Consider the following 20,358-nt stretch of genomic DNA (forward strand, 5'->3'; position numbering starts at 1 on the left):
CTTTGCCACTGCTCGGGAATCAAAGGCAACACGTCTACATAAGCTGAGAAACCATACAGGCGCACACACTGCACACACGCACTCACACTACACACAAGTACACACCTCGCTGCCTCACAAGACACCTCACACACCTCTTCCACACTACACCCTTCTTTGAGCAGAGTATTTCAGAGACAGGATCAGGAGATCGATCTTCTTCCCATGGCCTATGTCCTCCATGACTACTTGTATAGTGATAATAAATCATATACATTAGGGGTGAACGATAATTATTGGGCCGATGTGAGGGAATTATGACATCATACCGATAAATCCGATAACATTAAAAAAAAGCTCCGGTAACCAATAATTTTTAAAAAAGGCTCCAATGAGGCAGGATTACCTGTAATGTGAGGGTGAGCAAATCCAGCGCTCCTTGTTGTTCCTGCCTGTGACGTTAACGGCCTGTCGTAACTTACCCTGGGCTCACAACAACAGCTGTAAACAAACATTCACTTTCCTAGGAAGACATTTTGAGTGCTAGTTGTACCGAATGCTCCCCGATGAGGGAGGAAAACAAAACACCTTATCAGCCACCTGAAACGCCAGCATCGCGGCGTTTGAAAAGTGCAAAAGCTTTGCCAGAGACCTCCGTGGCATCACACTGGCTGCTCAGAGCATGTACCCGAATACAGTGCACCTTGCTGGGCCACGCCAGGTGGCTCCCTCTACTCTATACTCTGGTTCTCCTGATAGTAGTGATGTGGTAGTAATGTCATGATATTTGATTAGGACAAATCAGCAGGTACAGTTGGTCAAATTCTAATTTGTTCCAGCCCTTAAGACCTCCAGGCATGCACAAACCGGTGCAAAAACAAAATTGTGCATCTCTAATATATAATACCTTTATTATTTTTTAAGTTATGAGTGTTCTTGGAAATAATATTAAACTCAATTTGAGTTTTTTTACATTTATTTACACAATGAGCCTGTTAGAATGAACTACAAGAGGTCCTCTGTCTACATACATTCGTTATAAGGTGAGTTTTACTGTACTGTAAATCGGAATCATGTAAATTATACCTAAATTAACACGGAAGTCACTCACACTGTACACAGAATACATGACAAATAAATAACAAGTAAAAACAAGATGAAATACAAGAATTATATGAAATAGTAATAAAAATAGTATAATCTAAGAAAAAAATTAAAAAGTAATACAAAAAAAACTCCTTACTTTTATCCTGGAAGGGTGTTGCAACAGGCTTATTGGGAGGACAAAGACTGAATCATGAGATCATTACACTGCTTTTAGTTATCACTTTCCATCCGTAGGACAGGTCCTTTCATATGTTCAAAGGTACTATCTTTATCCTTCATGATGTTTGTGACGGTCAAACTGAGCATTTTACAATGTCTAATGTCACTTTACTTTTCACTTTCACTCTTGTTTACTTTGACACACTGCAATCAGAAGAGTCTGCCTTATGCGTGGCAGACATAGTGAAGGACAGAAAGTTAACTAAACCGAACAAAAGTGACATCTTTCCTCCACCATTACGTATTCTTCCGCCTGTCTCATTTTCCACCGCACACATGCATACTGCAACTAGTTGTCCTTCTCTTTTTGTACACGATTAATCATGTATGATTGACCACAAACTGTTAACACGAGGACCACATGTGTCCATATTGAACATACATACCACTGAGCACATCAGAGATAAAATGTCTTGGAATTGTTTCATTCTTTTTAATGTCCCCTTTATTTGCATCTACAGCGAGCGTTCCAGCCAGCGAAACAGAATCTGTCAACACGGAGAACCAAAACGGGGAGGATGAAAAGACACCATGCTGCGGACCACTGTGGTGAGCATGTGCAGCGCTTTGCAACGCATTCATTTGCAACACACACTATTAAGAGTCACGTGACAACATTAGGACACCTAAATGATATTTGCAGCGCCCCCTATGTGTTGTGGTCAAAATGCCCTGGAAGACATTCCAGCATACTTAGACTTTATTGATCTAAGAACAAGATTTGCATGTTTACAAATAGTGAGTAAAAATAGAAGTACATTTAAGTACAATACATTTAATTGTAGGATACAATAACCGATAACTCCTGCCTGTGACGTTAATGGCCTGTCGTAACTTCGCCCTGAGCTCACTTGTAAACAATCATTCACTTACTGAGGAAGACATTTTGCATGTTAGCTGTACCAAATGCTCCGTGATTAGGGGGGGGAAAAAAACCCATCGAGCACACATTATAACAAAATCTTATCAGCCTCCTGAAACACCACCGCCGCTGTGTTTGCAAAGTGTAAAAGGTTTGCCAGAAATCTCTGTTGCGTCACACCGGCTGCTCGGAGCATGTGCCCGAATACAGTGCACCTTGCTGGGCCATGCCAGGTGGCTCCTCCCACTCTATACTCTGGTTCTCCTGATAGTAGTGATGTGGTAGTAGTAATGTCACGATATTTGATTAGGACAACTCAACAAGTACAATTGGTCAAAATATAATTTGTTCCAGTCCTTCTTACCTCCAGGTGTGCACAAACTACACTTGAATCTAAATTTTAAAAATTAGATATAAAAAAGTTATTGGTTATCTGTATCATATCAGTCCTGAGAAGCAGAAAGTTAGCAGATATTGTGCATCTCTACATGTAATATACCTGTAGATATTGTCAAGGTTTTGTAATCATAAGACAAATGGTCAATGGCTTACAGTAAACGAGTTACTAAGTCCAAAGATGATTTGCTTGTTGCTTTTTCAAACAATCTTACTCAAATGTGACACACGTGTTTGTCAGTCCCTTAAAGGTGTGTAGCAAATTCCATAATGTAGCAGCTAAACATTGGGTTTTTTCTTGAGTGCACTGAGCTGTGTGAGAAATTTCAATTCAGTCAGACTTCTAGGGTTTAATGACAGCGCCACCATGTAGTGTATTTGTTGGAAAACCAATAGCGCAGGCGACGCAGTAGTGGTGCATGTTTGGACACATTTTCACCCTGTTGTGTTTAAGAGTGAAAGAGGTTTTTCACATGACTTTGGTGAGCTCACCTCAGTGGTGCGGATTTTCAACTGTCAATCAACTTCTCCTTCCTGCCTTGAAACAGTTATTTTTTTCAGTTGCACTCTTTAGATGAATAGTCATCTTAAACACCTGTTCAACCTTTCATCTGCAAACTTTGACGAATTCTTCTTTCTTTCAGTCAAAAAATTTCCAAGTCAAAGTTCAGGTCAGTATATGTTGGCATGATGAAAGACACACTGAGCTCTATTAAAATGTATGTTTGCACAGTCTAGTATGAGTTGCTATAGTGTGCCACACTCGTCCCTCGCTACATCACCGCTCCAACACACATCACACCCTCACTCTACCGCCGTTTTTCAAACATTCATTAATAAATGATCACTGTTTGGTGGTTGAATACGGCCTATTAGTAGTAGAAAAATGTACATAATTAAGCAAATTGTACTCATTCTTGCCCTAAATGAAGCACTTTTAAGCATAACAATGTCCAGAAAAAAACAAGGAATTGCTAACTGTTATCTTATTTATGTCTAATATGTCTTATTTTCTCTGACAGTATATCTACTATATTGGGTAGCAGGAGTGGAAAGATGACTATAGGGGTGTTATTTCATCTCTAGAGGTCTCTGATAGTGTTAAAATGTTAAAAGAAGATCATAAATGTTTATTTTTGCCATCACTCGGAAAAAATTATATTTATTAATATTGAATCCTACTTGGCGGGAATTCACTTCTCGCGGTCAACTAACCGTGATAAAGGAGGGACGACTGTGATGCTTCACATCCACATAAAAAGCAAGTAAGAGGGATGCAGTGTAACACGGACCTTTTTACATCCTCTCCTGCAGTCGGCGCTGGCGCCGCTGGAACAGGTTCTGTCGCAGAAAGTGCCGTTTGGCTGTCAAATCGGTGCCTTTCTACTGGCTGGTCATCATCTTGGTTTTCCTCAACACGCTCACCATATCGTCAGAGCACTATAACCAACCTTTGTGGCTGACACAGGTGCAGGGTATGTACAACATGTGGCAGTGCACATAGTAGCCATCTTTCTGCACATTGCAGCTACATGTGTGCTTTGGTTTTTCCAGATGTGGCCAACAAGGTGCTGTTAGCCCTGTTCACTTGCGAGATGTTGGTGAAGATGTACAGTCTGGGCCTGCAGGCCTACTTTGTGTCGCTCTTCAACCGCTTCGACTGCTTTGTGGTGTGTGGAGGAATCACTGAGACCATCCTGGTGGAGCTGGAGATCATGTCACCCCTCGGCATCTCCGTGTTCCGCTGCGTGCGCCTGCTGAGAATTTTCAAGGTCACACGGTAAGACGACAACGTCAGTGCATCCATTTTGTACAGTGGAACCCGTTTATGACTGGCTGACTCACCTTCTGTTTTCATATGATGTTTTATAGTCATATCAAACAGAACTGCTGCGCTCTTTTGGTTTTATGTCTTGGATGTCTTTCGATCGATCGGTCACCGATCAGTATCGGCCGATTTCCATGAAAAAGCATAGTATGCTGATACTTGCTTAATAACGCCGATCACCTCCGCCCCCATTGCAGCATCCAGCCTATAGCGACCGTGTCCCACCCACCCTCCCTTCACAAAGCTAAAACAATCATGTCTGCCGTGTGGGACTTCTGTCGTTGTGAGAGTGATGTAAGTTTTGCGCCCTCCAAAGCATGCCATGAAAAATGTCTCGCTGGAGGGCGTGTTAAAAAGCTTTAGTTTGGTGCTGCATTTCGGGGGTGGGCGTTTGGCAGGGTGTGGTGAGTTTTTAAGGCTCGTGATGTGATCGTCGGTCGGGCGGCGGCTAATGTAGTCAAAACATTGGGCACTCGCCCGTGTGTGCGCGGCAGTCGGAGGTCTAAGGCGAATAGCCCGAGTAGCTCTCACAAGAAAAAACATCAGTGAGCCCCGATACAGCCAATAGTAAATAAAAAAATTTAGACTTAATCTATGTGATCTGTATCGGACGATTTCACTTTTGATCAGCATCGGCAGCATAAAACCCTGACCGGAGCATCCATAACTACAATGACAATAAAATTGTTCCGAACGGCTGGAAGCCTGAATTGGACCACAAAGCAGAGACACAAAAAGAGTTTACAGTTAAAAAAAAAGTTTAAAAAGAGTTTACAAAAGATTATTAACATAAAGTGCACTCAAATTGAGTGGAAAAATGGTCGAGAAATACACAAAAAAAAAGTACAACAGAAAGCTGGGCAAAGCCGCAGGTAAAAGGTAACTAAGGGATCAAAAGGCAGGAATAACAAAAGTATTCACACGTACAGGAACAAAGCAAACTACACCAGAAAATAGCAAAACAAGAGCAGGACTGAATTCTGGAAGCAGGCGTAGGAGAAACAACAATCTGGCGACGAAGGCGAGTCCAAGCACGGCTAATACAGGCCTAACGATTGATCCGTGGTGTGACCAGATGGCTACGCCCAGACACACCCCTCAGGTGCACTGCAACACAGAGGAGACAGGCGGCAGCAGAGTGGCTCAAGCAACACATACCAAAAATATTTTTTCTAGTGGCTAACAATCGAAAAACATTTTGTTAGTTGCTGTGGTAGAATCCAGGTTAATACTGCCATCCTTTTGTTTTGACCCTTACTTTGCACTTAACAGGAAGTCACCTTTTAATGCTGTGTAACTACACAGTGGTTGGTCGATAATGATGACGTTAAAACAACATTTTTAAAGTCATGATTTTGTAAAGTTGTAATTTTTGGAATATTAAGTTGAGGAATTGTGAGAATAAAGTCAAAATATTAAGGGAATAAAGTTGAAATATTAGGAAAATAAAATTTCTTAAGATTTAGGTTTAAATATTTAGAAAATTAAAAAAAATTTAAAAACTCTGAAAAAGACTGACGTTCATACGATTTAATAAACTTTTTCACATATGTGACAAAGCTGAGATGCAGTTTTTGTTTTAAATATATATACTATAACTTCTAAGCATATCTACATGTGTTGCTTTACAAAATACCAAAGTGGCAAAGTTGCATCTTTTCATTTTTCACTATGTGGCCCTCATTGGAAAAAGTTTGGACACCTCCGCTTTCAATGAACAGTTCAACATTTCAATGTTTTTTGTTTTGTTTTACTTTGTCACCCATATCTCTCTTCTTTGTCGTCTTATTTTTTTCCCACCAGTCACTGGCAGTCGCTCAGCAACCTGGTGGCTTCCCTCCTCAACTCCATGAAGTCCATCGCTTCCCTGCTGCTGCTGCTCTTCCTGTTCATCATCATCTTCTCCCTGCTGGGCATGCAGGTCTTTGGTGGCAAGTTCAACTTTGACGAGACCCAAACCAAGAGGAGCACCTTTGACAACTTCCCCCAAGCGTTACTCACGGTCTTTCAGGTATTTACAGCAATGATTCCCCAACCACTGTGCCGCCACATATTAGTATACCGTGAGAGATCATCAGATGTGCTGCGGGAAATTATCCAATTTGACTTCATCGGTCCTAAATGATGATTTCTTTATAAATAATGTACATTATATTTGTTCATCTACCTATTCCGGTGATGTGTAGTGACAGAACAATGAAATACGTTTCCACTAGATGTCAGAAGGTATATAATGAACCTGTGTATACACCTGATGCCATTTATAAAACTCGTTGGTGTTGGCAGCTATTTTTTCCGGTCAGCAAAGTGAAAACTAGAAATGGACTTGAAAACATTTGAATGATCCCAGGAGAATTGCAATGTTAGTCCCGGTTCCCATCGATGCTCGAGACTCAATGCCCAACCCTAATCGTGAACGGTCTCCATCCAGCAGCTTTATCTACCTCTGCATGCACTTTAAAGGGTGGGTTGCAATACTCAGCAGTCATACTGTATGTCACACTTGTCATATGAACTCATCAGCGCTGTGAATGACCTTCAATTAAAATTGAAGGTCCAAACCTTATTTTGCCTTAAATTGCATCAAACAGACTAGGTCATATGAATATCACATGTAATGAAACCCTGTACATCATCCTACAGCACAATTATTTTGGCGCCTAAATTGCATTTAAAAGAAAACAGGACCACATTTCACACAAATAGTAAAAATGTTTGACTGTATGAACAATGAATGGACACAAGAGGCTTATTTTTAAGTGAAATAATACTGCACCGGTTTCTCTGAAAAAATAGTAAATAACAATTTAACTAGTGTATTTTTAACAGAAAAGCTACAACATTACACCCTCTTAAAGTTTCACATGTTCTTGTTATTGTTGTAGCTGACATTGGAATTTGCCTGAATTTGCCACACAGTTCCGCTTTTTGTTTGCCTTTGAGCAAGATCTCTAGAAGCACTCGTTCACAACTCTCCCGTCAGTGAAAGATGTTTTGTTTTGCTCCAATGTCCATACAATCCTTAGTGAACACTCATTTGCACATTGCAGTGCTATAAATGAATGTGTTATGACCCTCGTAGATTTTTCATACTGTGATCTAAGCTACGTTACTTTCTGTACGCTCACATCAGACTTCGGTGGATACTTCCCCTGGAATGATTTGTGTTTTGTCAGGTTGTCGCATCACATTTGTACTTTTGACCAGCGCTACCGTTTCAGAGCATATGAGACACAGCGCTTTGGCACTGGGTTGTGGAAGAACGAACATATATATTGCTTTTCTCTATCAACTGTTCTTACTTTTCAGTGAGCCATGGTTCTCTCATTTCGCTCAGCAAGTAAACAAGCGATTTCATTGGCTCATTTTGAGTGACGTCACCGCAGTTGCTGTCACGTAACCATAATAACTGCTTTAATTACGCCTGCAAACTGCCGCTGTGATCGGTCCACAAGCATGATTATATGTTATTATATTTCGTATTCACTTTCATTGTTCACGGGTCTGTAAAGGACCATCACCAGACCTCGGCCCGCCATTTGGTGATGGATGCTCTACATCATTGGCTGTGTCACAATATACTTGTTCATAAATGAGCATGTGGTCAAAGAGAGCTAGATTTTTCTTTCTGTTTTTTCATGGACTCCAAATCAGGTACAAAATGCACTTTTTGCTACTTTTGGATGTAACAGCCCCTCTAATTGTTGGCTCCTTCCAATATGAATATAATTCGAGCATTTACAGCGGACATTATTCATGCAAATTATTAATCTTGACTACTGCAGACAAGTCTGTAAAAACACTGAAAGAATACACTGACTCACTCAGATCCTGACCGGAGAAGACTGGAATGCTGTGATGTACGACGGGATCATGGCGTACGGAGGTCCTTCGTCTTCGGGGATGATTGTGTGCTTTTACTTCATCATCCTCTTCATCTGCGGAAATTGTATCCTCAGTCAATGCGGACACACATTCAGCATGTTTAATTTGGATTTATGTGAAGCACAGGGCATTGTGTCCTTTGGTTCAAACAGGAAGTGAGTAAAGTGTCTCCTTAACTGATGACTGTGCTCAGATATCCTCCTGAATGTCTTCTTGGCTATCGCTGTGGACAACTTGGCAGATGCAGAGTCTCTCAACACAGATGAAGGAGACAAGAAAGGGTAAAGCATCACTATTTACATTTTGCAATGAAACCTATGGATTGTTATGGAAAGCAGAAGAAAGGAAAAGTTGTTATTAAGAGTTGTTATTTTATCCATATTTTGCTCATAAAATACTGAGCCCAAAGGCATAGCTCCCAGTTTAGTGGTGGATCTCCATTCCTAGCCCCTCTATGGTCATGAGCTTTGGGTAGTGAACGAAAGACAAGATAGCGGGTGCAGGCGGCCGAATGAGTTTTCTCCGTAGGGTGGCTGGGCTCTCCCTCAGAGATAATGTGAGAAGCATTGTAATCTGGGAGTAGCTCGGAGTAGAACCGCTGCTCCTCCGCATTGAGATGAGCCAGATGATGAGGCATCTGGTCAGGATGTCTTCTGGACGTCTCCCTGGGGTGGTGTTCAGGGCACATCCGACCGGTAGGAGGCCTCGGGGAACACCCGGGACATGTTGGAGAGACTGTCTCTCAACTGGCCTGGGAACACCTCGGGATCCGCCGGGAGGATCTGGACGAAGTAGCTGGGGAGAGGGAAGTCTGGGCTTCACTGCTTAGGCTGCTGCCCCCGTGACCCCACCTCAGTTAAGTCAAAGAAGATGGATGGCAGGTCTGTTGTCTAGCGTGTGAGTCATAAAGATGTCTGTTTGTTCCAGGGACAAAAAGGATGAGAAAGATGAGAAGGTACGTTGACTTTCAGTCAAGCAATGGTTTGAAAATTCTAAAGCACAAGTTGAAGCACTTTGGACATCCGTCCAGGAGGAAGAGGAGGACAACGACGACATTGCGGCAGAGGAGGAAGACCCGGAAGTGCCATCAGGACCTCGGCCGGCCATCTCCGACTTGGTAAAGAAGGAGAAGATAACGCCGATCCCAGAGGGAAGTGCCTTCTTCATCTTCAGCAACACTAACCCGTAGGAAATCACACAAAGGCGAACACATTCATGAGGAGATATCCCTCGCTGAGCTTTGTTGTGTGCTGCAGGGTTCGCGTGTTTTGCCACAAGCTCATCAATCACCACATCTTCACCAACCTCATCCTGGTGTTCATCATGCTCAGCTCCGTCTCGCTCGCCGCGGAGGATCCCATCCGAAACTTCTCCGCTCGCAATATTGTAAGTCTGTCGCTCACTTCCACAGAAACTCATTCCTCTTTTTTAAGGACATGACCATACATAGTATATGATATGATACAGTATATACATAGTAGAGCAGGGCTTTTCAAAGTGTGGCACAGTGAGCGTATCCCCTCCTCGCCCAAAAACTCATTTTCCAGAGCATATTTTGTGGAATTTTCTGCTCACTCCAGACTGTGTTTGCTCGCCCACTGTAGGAACTAAATACGATTTTTTGACAAAACTGACGTTAGCTTTTCTTTTTTTCTGAACCTGCTGCACCCGCACGCTTTGGAAACCCCTGTGGTGGAGTACTACAGCCGTTTAAGAGCTCACGCTTCTCTGTTCCTCTAAATTCTCAACACTTTCCAAAACATAGCCAACATCAGTGTATACAGTAGATCCCCGCACATTCACCATTCACCATTCACCGTTCACTGACATTTGGTCAAAAATAGGTACTTTTTAAAGTCAAGCTAGTTGCTAAAACAGGTATAATGTACAGCATACATTTAAAAAGCCCACAATTTTACATGTTTATGCCTTTATGATTCACTGATAATGTTTTTTTGTCAAGCAACGGTACTTCAACGCACCATAGTTGATGTGGACACAAAAGTAAAATTCCAGACGCACCTGAATATAAGTCGCACCCACAAAATTTAAAGAGAAAAAAATCTTGTACATATATAGGCCGTACTTGTCGATAAGCTGCAGGTGTCCACATTGTAAGATGGGATATTTACACAGAAAGACACTCTAGAAACACTGCAATCCTACCTGCACTTGCTGTTCCCAGCCTCACCTGTTAGCTCCGATGAGTGAGACGTGAGGCGCTTTTTTTCATGGCAGTTCAACAGTTGCCGCGACCCAAGCAGTCCAAGCAGAAGCTTGATCAAACTTCCTAAAGATTTGTCAGATCAAAACACCATCACTGCATAAGTCTTCAAAACAACACGATATCAACGTGACATCGTGAGAAGTGTCGTTTTTTTAGCAACAAATTAGCCACATCATTAGCCACCTTGCAGGGTTCAAAGCATGTGTAAAAAGTAGCAGCTTATAGTGCGGAAATGACGGAATGTATGTATAACTTCTACACCGTGACTCCGATTCTATATGTTCACCAATCATCTTGAGTCCCTCTACATTTTATACTTTAAAATGCATTTAATAAGTGTGTGAGGCATATTAAAGGGAAACATTGTAGGAAGTGAACGTCAACGTCAAGCTAGCAGGAGGGTTTAGAGGGGGTGATAGCCTGTATCAAACAGACATTTTCATGCTTGTCTCAGTTACTCGCCGATATTTGCGAAAAGCGGGAATCTACTGTATGCTGAATGGCTTATGACCCAATCATTAAGAAAAAATGCCATTAAAAAGATGGAAAAAGTCACCTCAGCTGTGACATAAATGGCAATATAGATGTTTTCTATGCATTATTTAAAGCCTTATCTTGGGAAGTGATGTTCAGATGATTTTTTAGAGTATAGTACAGGGGTGTCCAAACTATTTCCAGAGGCGGCATAGAGAAAAATGAAAGGATGCAATCTGGCAACATTCATATTTTGTAAACCAAAAGGTATGCAAAGAAGTTATATATATTTCAAGAACAAAGTGCATCTCAGCTTTGGGATATAGGTGGAAAAAGCTTGTTATTAATATCAACGTAGCTGTATTTTTCCCATTTTAAAATTAAAATTTAACATTTCAATCAAAAAAAAAATTCCAAATATTTCAATTTCTTCTCAAATAATAATAGTAAATGTTCTTTTCATGACATTATGACTCCCCTAATATTTTGACTTTATTCCCATAATATTATTACTCTTTCTAAGTTCCCCATTTTCCATTTTTTATAATATTCCAACTTTTTAAAAATAAAAATATTGCGTGTTTTCTTTAATATTTCAACTCTATGCTACTAAAATGACATTATTTTTCCTCATAATATTATGACATTATTCTCGTAAAATTGACTTTTTTCTCTTAATATTTTGACTTTATTCTTGTAAAATTACAGCTGCAATTTTTTCCCATTTTTGCAGTGTTTTTTTCAATTGTCCAGCTATTTCATCTTTTTTTTTTTTGTAAATTTTATCTTCCTAATTTTTACTTTATTCCCATAATGCAGTATTTTGACTTCATTCTTGTAACATAACTTTTTACGCAATTTAATTTTCCTAATATTACAACTTTATTCGTTGTTTTGTTTGTATCTCATAATGTTTCTCTATGAAATAACATATTTTGTTCTTTTTCATACATATTTCAACTTTATGCTACTAAAATGACGTTATTTTTTTCTCATAATAATGTTATTCCCGTAAAAATGTTCCTATCCTTTTCCTCACTAGATTACAGTTTTTTATTATGAGGAAAATTACTGCTGATTATTCCATTTTTGCTTTTTTTTGTACTCTTGTTTAATGATATTTTTAGAATGTGCCGTGGGCCATTAAAAAAAACAAAAAAAAACAGCCGCAGGCCACAAATGGCTTCCAGGCCACACTTTGGACACCCCTGGCATGATACAGTGCACAGACATAGTACGCAGACGTAGTCCAAAGTACTGCAAGCTTGTATGCAGCATTTAGATAACTCATTTGAAGAACAACTAAATTTAAAAGAGAAAATAAAAGTGATTACAACTTGAAAATGGAGGCAAAAGTAAAGTAGTTATCATAGCGAGTTAGTTTGAAGTAAAGCTGATGTGAAAAATTTTATGATCACACTCACACTTGAACTATTATTGTGACTAGGGGTGTAACGGTACGCCACTGATTGGTACGTACCTTGCTTTTAAAGTCACGTTTTGGTTGGTTTTGGGAAGAAAATGCAAAGCTTCCAACCACTTAGCTTTTGTGTAAACAGCTTTAATGATTTTTCAAATGAAATATAAAAAAAAGTGCAATCTGCTAGCAGGTAATTCTCCAATAAATAATAAATACATATCCTAAAAAATATGAAATAATAGCGCAACGATGCAACAAGTCCTTGTCACACTAAGCACGAATCAGCACGAATCAAGCAGAACCAGCTGTAATGAAAAAGTTTCAAAATTCACTTTCATTTACTGAGATTACATTTCGAACCCGTCTTGAATAATTCTTGCACATTCAACTCAGATGTAGTTGGAACGCTGTAGGAATATTAAGAATGCTGTTAGAATGCAGTCAGAATATTTAGAAAGCACTTGGAAAGCCGTACGAGTTCCATGCCTGGTGGGAAGGTGTAGCACCATCAGGAATAGGAGTTGGCTCTTCAGGGGCTTCGTGGGTTGCAGCACCTCTGTTCTGTCCATGCTGGAGGCTGGCGGTGGAGTTCCTCACCTTGGCTCCTTTTTTTCTTGGCGGCATGACGTGATGTGCCAGCGGCCGGTGGCCTAGCTTGGCTCCTTTTTTTCTTGGCGGCATGATGTGATGTGAATTTGCGGCATGTCAATGATGAGTGACGTTTCAGTGGGCTTCTTGGGTTTCAGCACCTCTTTTTATCACCTCAGCACTGTCCACGCTGGTGGAGTTAACTTGGCTCCTTTTTTCCTTAATGTTTGGAATGCACTCAAAATGTTTTTAGAATGTGCTTGGAATATTCAAGAATAAACCAGGAATTTTCATTCCGACGGCATTGTGGCTCATTCCACCTGTAGCGTGACTAGTGTATAAGAGTAAATAGATAGCTAGCTAACTAGATACGTGTGAATGATTACTTTATATTTAGTCAAGTTCCTTATTGTCTGAAGTGCGGCATTAATACTTCCCGCTTGTAGCCCCGTTCTCCATCTCTACTGAACAATGTCGGCACACTGCTTTCGCCTTATCCACTTGTCTTTGGCGTTTACGTATTTCACCGGCAAGGCCGAGTGTTCCCAAACAGGAGACTTTGACTATGTAAGAGGGTTTTCAAGCTCTGGCTTCTCCTTGGTGCTACCAAAGGCTGGGATGCACTGGGTGTGTTTATAGACACAGATAGACGCCGCATCGAGCGCCGCCATGTTGGATGTGTCAAGGCTGCACTGTAAATTAATACAAGTGAATGTACTTACTTTCATAAAGCACCTTTCTACAAAGAAAATTAAGTTAATTCCTCTCGTTTATACATTCACAGACACACTAATGTACTTGGGAAACAGGCACCAAAAACAATGTTGTTGTTTTTGTACAATGTGATGGTGATTGTTTTTTGTGCTTAACTGTTTCCCAAGTATATTAGTGTGTGTGTTCTTTGTAAAAAAGACTTGTATTCATTTACAGCGCAGCCTTGACCCATCCAATATGGTGGCAACGTTGACGTATCGCATCAGTGGACAAACCCACTCGATGCAGCGTCTGTCTAGGTCTGTGGGTGTGTTTACCAAGTAGACACGTCACTGTGACACTTCCTGTCCCCCACTTATTGTGTTCCGCGTGGGAACTTTTTCGTTCAGAAAAATCAGATTGCATATACATGTACCGTTACACCCCTATTGTGGAAAAAAATGTCATTTTTCTTCAAATTCACCGTGATATTTTACTACACTAAAAGAATGACTTACAGTATTAACATGCAGTTTTTGAAGGTAAGACTAGGTAAGAGGTAAAAGGTCTTTCTGTTCTATGGCATATCCATTGTTGATGACACTATATGGACAAAAGTACTGGCACATCCTACAGGAAGTGAATGTGAAGATTCATCTAAAATGTCTTGCTAAGATGAAGAATTTCCCCAATTTTAATAATGAATTGTACCCCACCGGGATGTATATACATTATCCTGTATATGTTTTAAATGTGTTTAGAATGCCACGGTTTGTTATGTGCTTGATGAAAATGTCATTTTCATATATTTCCCCACAGCGCACTGTGCTTATTGAAAAGCAGCACAGTTGCTTTTTTTAAAAACAAAAACAAAACAAAAAAACAGTCTCAATATTTTTGTCCATACAGTGTATTTTCTCAGCACACTGCAGTGAAACCTCTAAGGTCGAACACTGTCCACTGTCAAGCAATTGGTCACTTTGAATGTAAAACAAAAGAGCAAAAAATCACTTTGGACACCAGAAGGAACACAAGGGGTGTCATTGGTCCTGCTTTTGGAATAAGGCCATGTCCACACAAACACGGATATTTTCCAAACCGCACATTTCCCCCAGTTGGGTGTTAAAAAAAAAATTCTATTCACACCAGTGGAGTATTTGTCCACATGAAAACATATTCACTGGCTGTCGTGTGCATTTTTTTCCAATCAGAAGCCTGAAAAAGCGATCACAGCTGATTTGGTTGCTTATTATAACGCCTCTGTTCGTCAGTATAGTGATACAGTATATTAGCTGTACAATGACGTGTACGTTATCTTTCAAATCATTTACACGCAGCCCAGGAAACAACATGGATGCACATCTACCACTGCAGGAAATGATGCAGTCAATACCTTCAATACTCGTGTTTTCTTCTTAAAGGAAAAGTGCACTTTTTAAAAAATTTTGCCCATCATCCACAATCCTTATGTGAGACATGAACACACATGTCTTTCTCTTTTCTGTGCGTTCTAAAGATATAAAAACAGCTAAAAAGAGGCAGCTAAGAAGGCACGTAATGAGACATAAATTGGTGGTAAGGACTCAAACAAAGTTGGATTTGTCAAACTGTACCTGTAGATTTAAATATCATGACATCACTACTATTAACAAAGCATTTTAAAAAAATGCGGCAAGTACAAAGCATGATTCCATGGTGGGGGTTTAGTAGCGGACAAAAACTCATATTTCAAACAGTGGTAAAGGGCTGGTCGTTCACCAACATCATTTCCATGGTGAAATCACAGATGGCTTTTTAGTCCTCGGATTGTTTCTGGCAAACTTTTTGCTCTTTTGAAATGCCGCAGCGACAGGAACAAGCCCCAGGCTTCGTAGCGATGCTGGAGATTCAGGTGGCTGACAAGATTGCGTTTTTTTTATCTGAGATATTTTTTATGTTGTCGGATTTATCGGTATGATGTCAGAATTCTGTCATATTTGCCCAAAATATCGCCCAGAAATATTGTGTTTTGGTGCTAAAACAGAAAAGAAAAAAGCGAAACAGATAATCCTTTGATGCTCATGGAACATGTGCGACGGCGGTTCAAAGTCCTGTGGGATATAAGAGAAAATGATCAGCCAAAATGATTTTCAAGTAATGTTCGACTTTAGAGGTTCCACCCCAGTCGCTTGAACCACTGCAGTTAAAGTTGCCGTATGCTCTTCCAAGGAGATCCAAATTCTTTCGCCGACCAAATTTGCAGCCAAAGACGATCCACTCACCTTGTTTTGTAATGCTGTATGAATCTGCACAATGAACTGTCTTTGTTAAACATCTACGTTGCTTTTTGCAGATACTTGGTTACTTTGACTATGCTTTCACGGCTATCTTTACTGTTGAGATCGTTTTGAAGGTAAATGTCCTGTGTCCCCTGTCCGTGCTGTACTTCCCACCCCCCTATAACCCTGCAAACGTGTGGTTGCCTTCCAGGTCCTAGGCTATGCAGATTATGTCTTCACTAGTATGTTTACATTTGAGATCATATTGAAGGTAACCCATGAAAAGACGACGACAGCCTTGCTGCATTCTCTCCTTGTGTGTCACCCGCCACTCAGTACAACCTGGCTTGTTTGTTTCCTTTCTCTTATTTACTTTCTTTGCTTCATGGCACCTCTTTTAAAGCAAGAAACCAAAATCTATTGGAGTTTTGAGTTGGCACACGCTAAGTGAAAGAGACAAGTTGGGGGAAGGAAACACGACATCAGACATTACATGCTCCTCCCATGGGTGTCACGTCATGGCTGAAAAAGATGCAGGAATGGATGCAGATGATGTTTACTCCAATCTTAACGGGCTGCTCAGACATTTTTAAAGCATTGGCTGAAGTTGAGTCAAAAAGAATGTCAACTCCAGTCAAAGCTAAATATTCCATGCCTCCCGTACGGACTGCTTTTCAGACCCATAAAAGAGGGGGCACAATCAGCCATGTTCCAGCCGAGCATGGTTCATGCTTACCCTGACTGAGTGCATTGAAAGGTGGACTCGTCCTTGCAGTTATTTGGACCACATACACAAAATAAACCCCCATCATTGCTGTTTGACTCTTACAATTCCCCAGCGCTCCCAGTTAGCGCTTGGCGTGTTACTGCAGGGGGGCTCCACCGTTTACATGTACTGTTGACAAGTAATCCTTCACTTTTATGATTTGAAGACAGCATTATGTTGGCCGCTTTGTTCTTCTCTGCCTGCTGAACTTTTCTAATTGGGAGCCGCGGGCGCTATTAAAGAACATGATAGAATGGGCTTTAAGAGGACGGTCCGCATGAATGTGACAGTAAGTTTCATTTTCACTTTCCAATCTCTGCCGCAGGGAGTAACTACTGTATATTGCTGAAGCCATGGCAACAAAATGCATGTTTTATTGCCATAGTAGATTGAGAAATGAATGACTTACTACTACATTCATGTCAGTAAGGGCCGTGGGGGTGGCGACAGTACATTTTAGCCCCCCTTTTTTTCACCGCTCTCAACTCGCCACCCTCAATCAGAGTGAAATACAAGAGTGTGGAATAATGTGTGTGTTTCAAAATGGGGAGGGTAATATGATGTGTGTTGTTGCTATTTACTGTGTTTGTGTGTGTGTGTGGGTGGGGGTGTGTGTGTGTGTGTGTGTGTGTGTGTGCATGTGTGAGTGAGTGAGTGAGTGAGTGTGCTCTTAAGTTAAATTGTAGTTGTGTTTGTAGTGTGTTCTAGAAGGAATGTGTGCTTTTCTTTGTCATTTGCTCCTCTGATATTTTCTGCCTTCCCCTCAGATGACAACATACGGAGCTTTTCTCCATAAAGGAGCTTTCTGCAGGAATTACTTCAACCTTCTGGACTTGTTAGTAGTGGGAGTGTCTTTAGTCTCCTTTGGCATACAGTGAGTATGAATGAATGAATGAATGTATTTCTATGCACCCACCAATCTACTTATTATTTTTGCCACAAAAAGTTACCACCAAACAAATGACGACTTATCAAAAAGGCTACTAGATACAATCCAATTTCATGAGCCCCCAGTAAATATGTTACGACCCAGGGGAACATAACAGAGGACACAGGAGGAGGGAGAATCAAGTCACCAGTTTAGTTTATTGAATGAAAAAACTAAAAAAAGAAATCCTCACGTGCCCAAAGAAAAGGTTTTGGGGGTGTGTTCTGTGAAAATGTCTCAACCAACCCAGGCTTTGTGATGGTATTGCAACAGTGTAACCCTCGGAAAAGGCGGGAGTGCCATCTCCCGGTCGGTGATGAGATCCTGCCCCAGGTGGAGGAGTTTAAGTACCTCATGGTCTTGTTCACGAGTCAGAGGAGGATGGGAGATCAACAGGCGGATCGGTGCGGCGTCTGCAGTGATGCCGACTCTGCATCGGTCCGTTGTGGTGAAGAGGGAGCTGAGCCGAAAGGCAAAGCTCTCAATTAACCGGTCGATCTATGTTCCTACCCTCACCCTTGTCATGAGCTTCTCTGCAGTTGATTAATTAAATGTGCCTGTCCCCTCACCATATAGTGAAATGTAGATATTTATGTATAATTGCCCAACAAATAAAGGCCAGACCTTAAATGGACACTCCTCACTTTATATTTTTTAAGTCATTGTGGAAAAGTGATTAAAAGATATGTATATAATGTTTATCCAGCTAAACTCCTTACCCCGAATAGACACCTTCAGTTGAGTAAATAAATGCCTTTCTTATCTATTCCTGGATGTTTTGTGTTCTCATCAAACAGGTCATCTGCCATCTCAGTGGTGAAGATTCTCAGGGTCCTTCGTGTTCTGAGACCCTTGAGAGCCATCAACCGAGCCAAAGGCCTGAAGGTGTGGTTGCTTGTAGCTCAACATGAAAATCTGTATATCTAAATCTACGTATGTCCTTGTCCAACAGCACGTGGTGCAGTGTGTGTTTGTGGCCATCAGAACCATCGGTAACATCATGATTGTCACCACTCTGCTCCAGTTCATGTTTGCCTGCATCGGGGTGCAGCTCTTCAAGGTCAGCACTGACGTTCAAACGGATAGATACTTTATTTATCTCCAAGAGAAATTCACGTAATAAATAACTAATTAATAAATAAACAAAACCACAGCGTACAACAATGCAAATATGTTGTTTTCCTGCACAGGGAAAGTTTTATCGCTGCACAGATGAAGCCAAGTCTAGCCCAGAGGAGTGCAAGTTGGTTTTCATCGTCTTGTACCGGCACAGCATTTGTCATCCTGGTTTAAAACTGAACCCCTGTGACTTGTTTGCATTTTCAGAGGCACCTACATCCTGTACAAGGATGGCGATGTGAACCAGCCCACCATCCACAAACGAGTGTGGCACAACAGCGACTTCAACTTTGACAATGTGCTCATGGCCATGATGGCTCTCTTCACTGTGTCCACCTTTGAAGGCTGGCCTGCGTAAGACAGGCCCCGAACCTTATACACTGATCCCTCATTTATGGCAGTTCATTGGTTCCAGACCAGGCCGTGATAAATTCATTTCTGCAAAGCAGGATTCCTTATTTATAACTGGAACATTTTCTTAGTTAGGGCATAGAAAATACACTTTTTAACATTATTAGAACCCTCTAGACAAGAACTAACTCCCCTATAGTCACCTTTACACTCAAATTACCGAATATACAAGTAGTAGCCATTATAAGGGAAAATTAGACATAAATAAGACACAATATAGACTCACATGTTAGCAGTGAGAGAGTTCCTTGTTCTTTTTCTACCTCCTGTTCTGGACAGTACTTCCTGCAGTGGCTGTTGTCTCATTAATGTAACATTACTGACACCTAGTGACCAGTGTGGAATACTACATATCATCACAACATCTTTGAATGAGTCTTCTGAATGCCTTATATTGTATTTTACTTCATTTAGCCATTTGTATGCTGAATTTATGCACAAAATACGTACAATTTTCTTAAATATGCATATTTTTGGACTAATAGTAGGCTGTGTTCAACCACAAAACAGCGCTGATTTATTAATGGGTAAAACCATGATAAAGTGAAGCCACGAAATTTGTGATTACTGTGTATTAAATGAATATATATATATATATATGAAATTTTATGAATAAGGAATAGATATGGAGTAGCATTAAATGTATATGATATATATCCCAGGAATTGTAAGTATTGATGTGGTCTGTTCCCAGGTTACTTTACAAGGCCATCGACTCCAACAGGGAGAACCTGGGCCCTATTTACAACTACCGTGTGGAGATCTCCATCTTCTTCATCATCTACATCATCATCATCGCCTTCTTCATGATGAACATCTTCGTTGGTTTTGTGATCGTCACGTTTCAGGAGCAAGGAGAGAAAGAGTACAAAAACTGTGAACTTGACAAGAACCAGGTCAGTAGAACCTGCAGTTTTTGTGTATTGACTGACTTTGCTTGTACTGCAGAAGGAAAGTAAAAAAAAAAAAAAAAGGTCTGATTGAGCTACATCTTGGATTAGAATGAATTAAATTGTGGCATTTGTGCAGCGTCAGTGTGTGGAGTACGCCTTGAAGGCCCGTCCTCTGAGGAGGTACATCCCCAAGAACCCTTACCAGTACAAGTTCTGGTATGTGGTAAACTCCACTGGCTTTGAGTACATCATGTTTGTGCTCATCATGCTCAACACACTCTGCCTGGCGGTACAGGTAAGACAAA

At 40.8% G+C, this 20,358-nt stretch overlaps 1 protein-coding gene across 6 annotated transcripts in view; it reads left to right on the top strand.

The window, feature by feature from the left end:
• cacna1da (calcium channel, voltage-dependent, L type, alpha 1D subunit, a) overlaps positions 1 to 20,358 on the top strand; it is a 91,858-nt gene that overhangs the window by 40,255 nt on the left and 31,245 nt on the right. For 4 of the 6 annotated variants that reach the window (XM_054785208.1, XM_054785210.1, XM_054785211.1 and 1 more), the window contains 18 exons: positions 1,767 to 1,854; positions 3,208 to 3,234; positions 3,878 to 4,038; positions 4,118 to 4,343; positions 6,195 to 6,402; positions 8,220 to 8,340; positions 8,470 to 8,557; positions 9,204 to 9,231; positions 9,307 to 9,461; positions 9,533 to 9,662; positions 16,148 to 16,207; positions 17,470 to 17,576; positions 18,428 to 18,515; positions 18,583 to 18,690; positions 18,821 to 18,873; positions 18,957 to 19,103; positions 19,855 to 20,056; positions 20,190 to 20,348. In XM_054785208.1, coding sequence (XP_054641183.1) covers positions 1,767 to 1,854; positions 3,208 to 3,234; positions 3,878 to 4,038; positions 4,118 to 4,343; positions 6,195 to 6,402; positions 8,220 to 8,340; positions 8,470 to 8,557; positions 9,204 to 9,231; positions 9,307 to 9,461; positions 9,533 to 9,662; positions 16,148 to 16,207; positions 17,470 to 17,576; positions 18,428 to 18,515; positions 18,583 to 18,690; positions 18,821 to 18,873; positions 18,957 to 19,103; positions 19,855 to 20,056; positions 20,190 to 20,348 — 2,156 coding nt within the window. Of the gene's footprint in view, positions 1 to 1,766; positions 1,855 to 3,207; positions 3,235 to 3,877; positions 4,039 to 4,117; positions 4,344 to 6,194; positions 6,403 to 8,219; positions 8,341 to 8,469; positions 8,558 to 9,203; positions 9,232 to 9,306; positions 9,462 to 9,532; positions 9,663 to 16,010; positions 16,071 to 16,147; positions 16,208 to 17,469; positions 17,577 to 18,427; positions 18,516 to 18,582; positions 18,691 to 18,820; positions 18,874 to 18,956; positions 19,104 to 19,854; positions 20,057 to 20,189; positions 20,349 to 20,358 lie in introns of all 6 variants that reach the window. The other 2 variants (XM_054785207.1, XM_054785209.1) reach the window with 2 other exon arrangements.

This window comes from Dunckerocampus dactyliophorus, chromosome 8 (assembly GCF_027744805.1).
Source record: "Dunckerocampus dactyliophorus isolate RoL2022-P2 chromosome 8, RoL_Ddac_1.1, whole genome shotgun sequence".
Classification (NCBI taxonomy): domain Eukaryota; kingdom Metazoa; phylum Chordata; class Actinopteri; order Syngnathiformes; family Syngnathidae; genus Dunckerocampus; species Dunckerocampus dactyliophorus.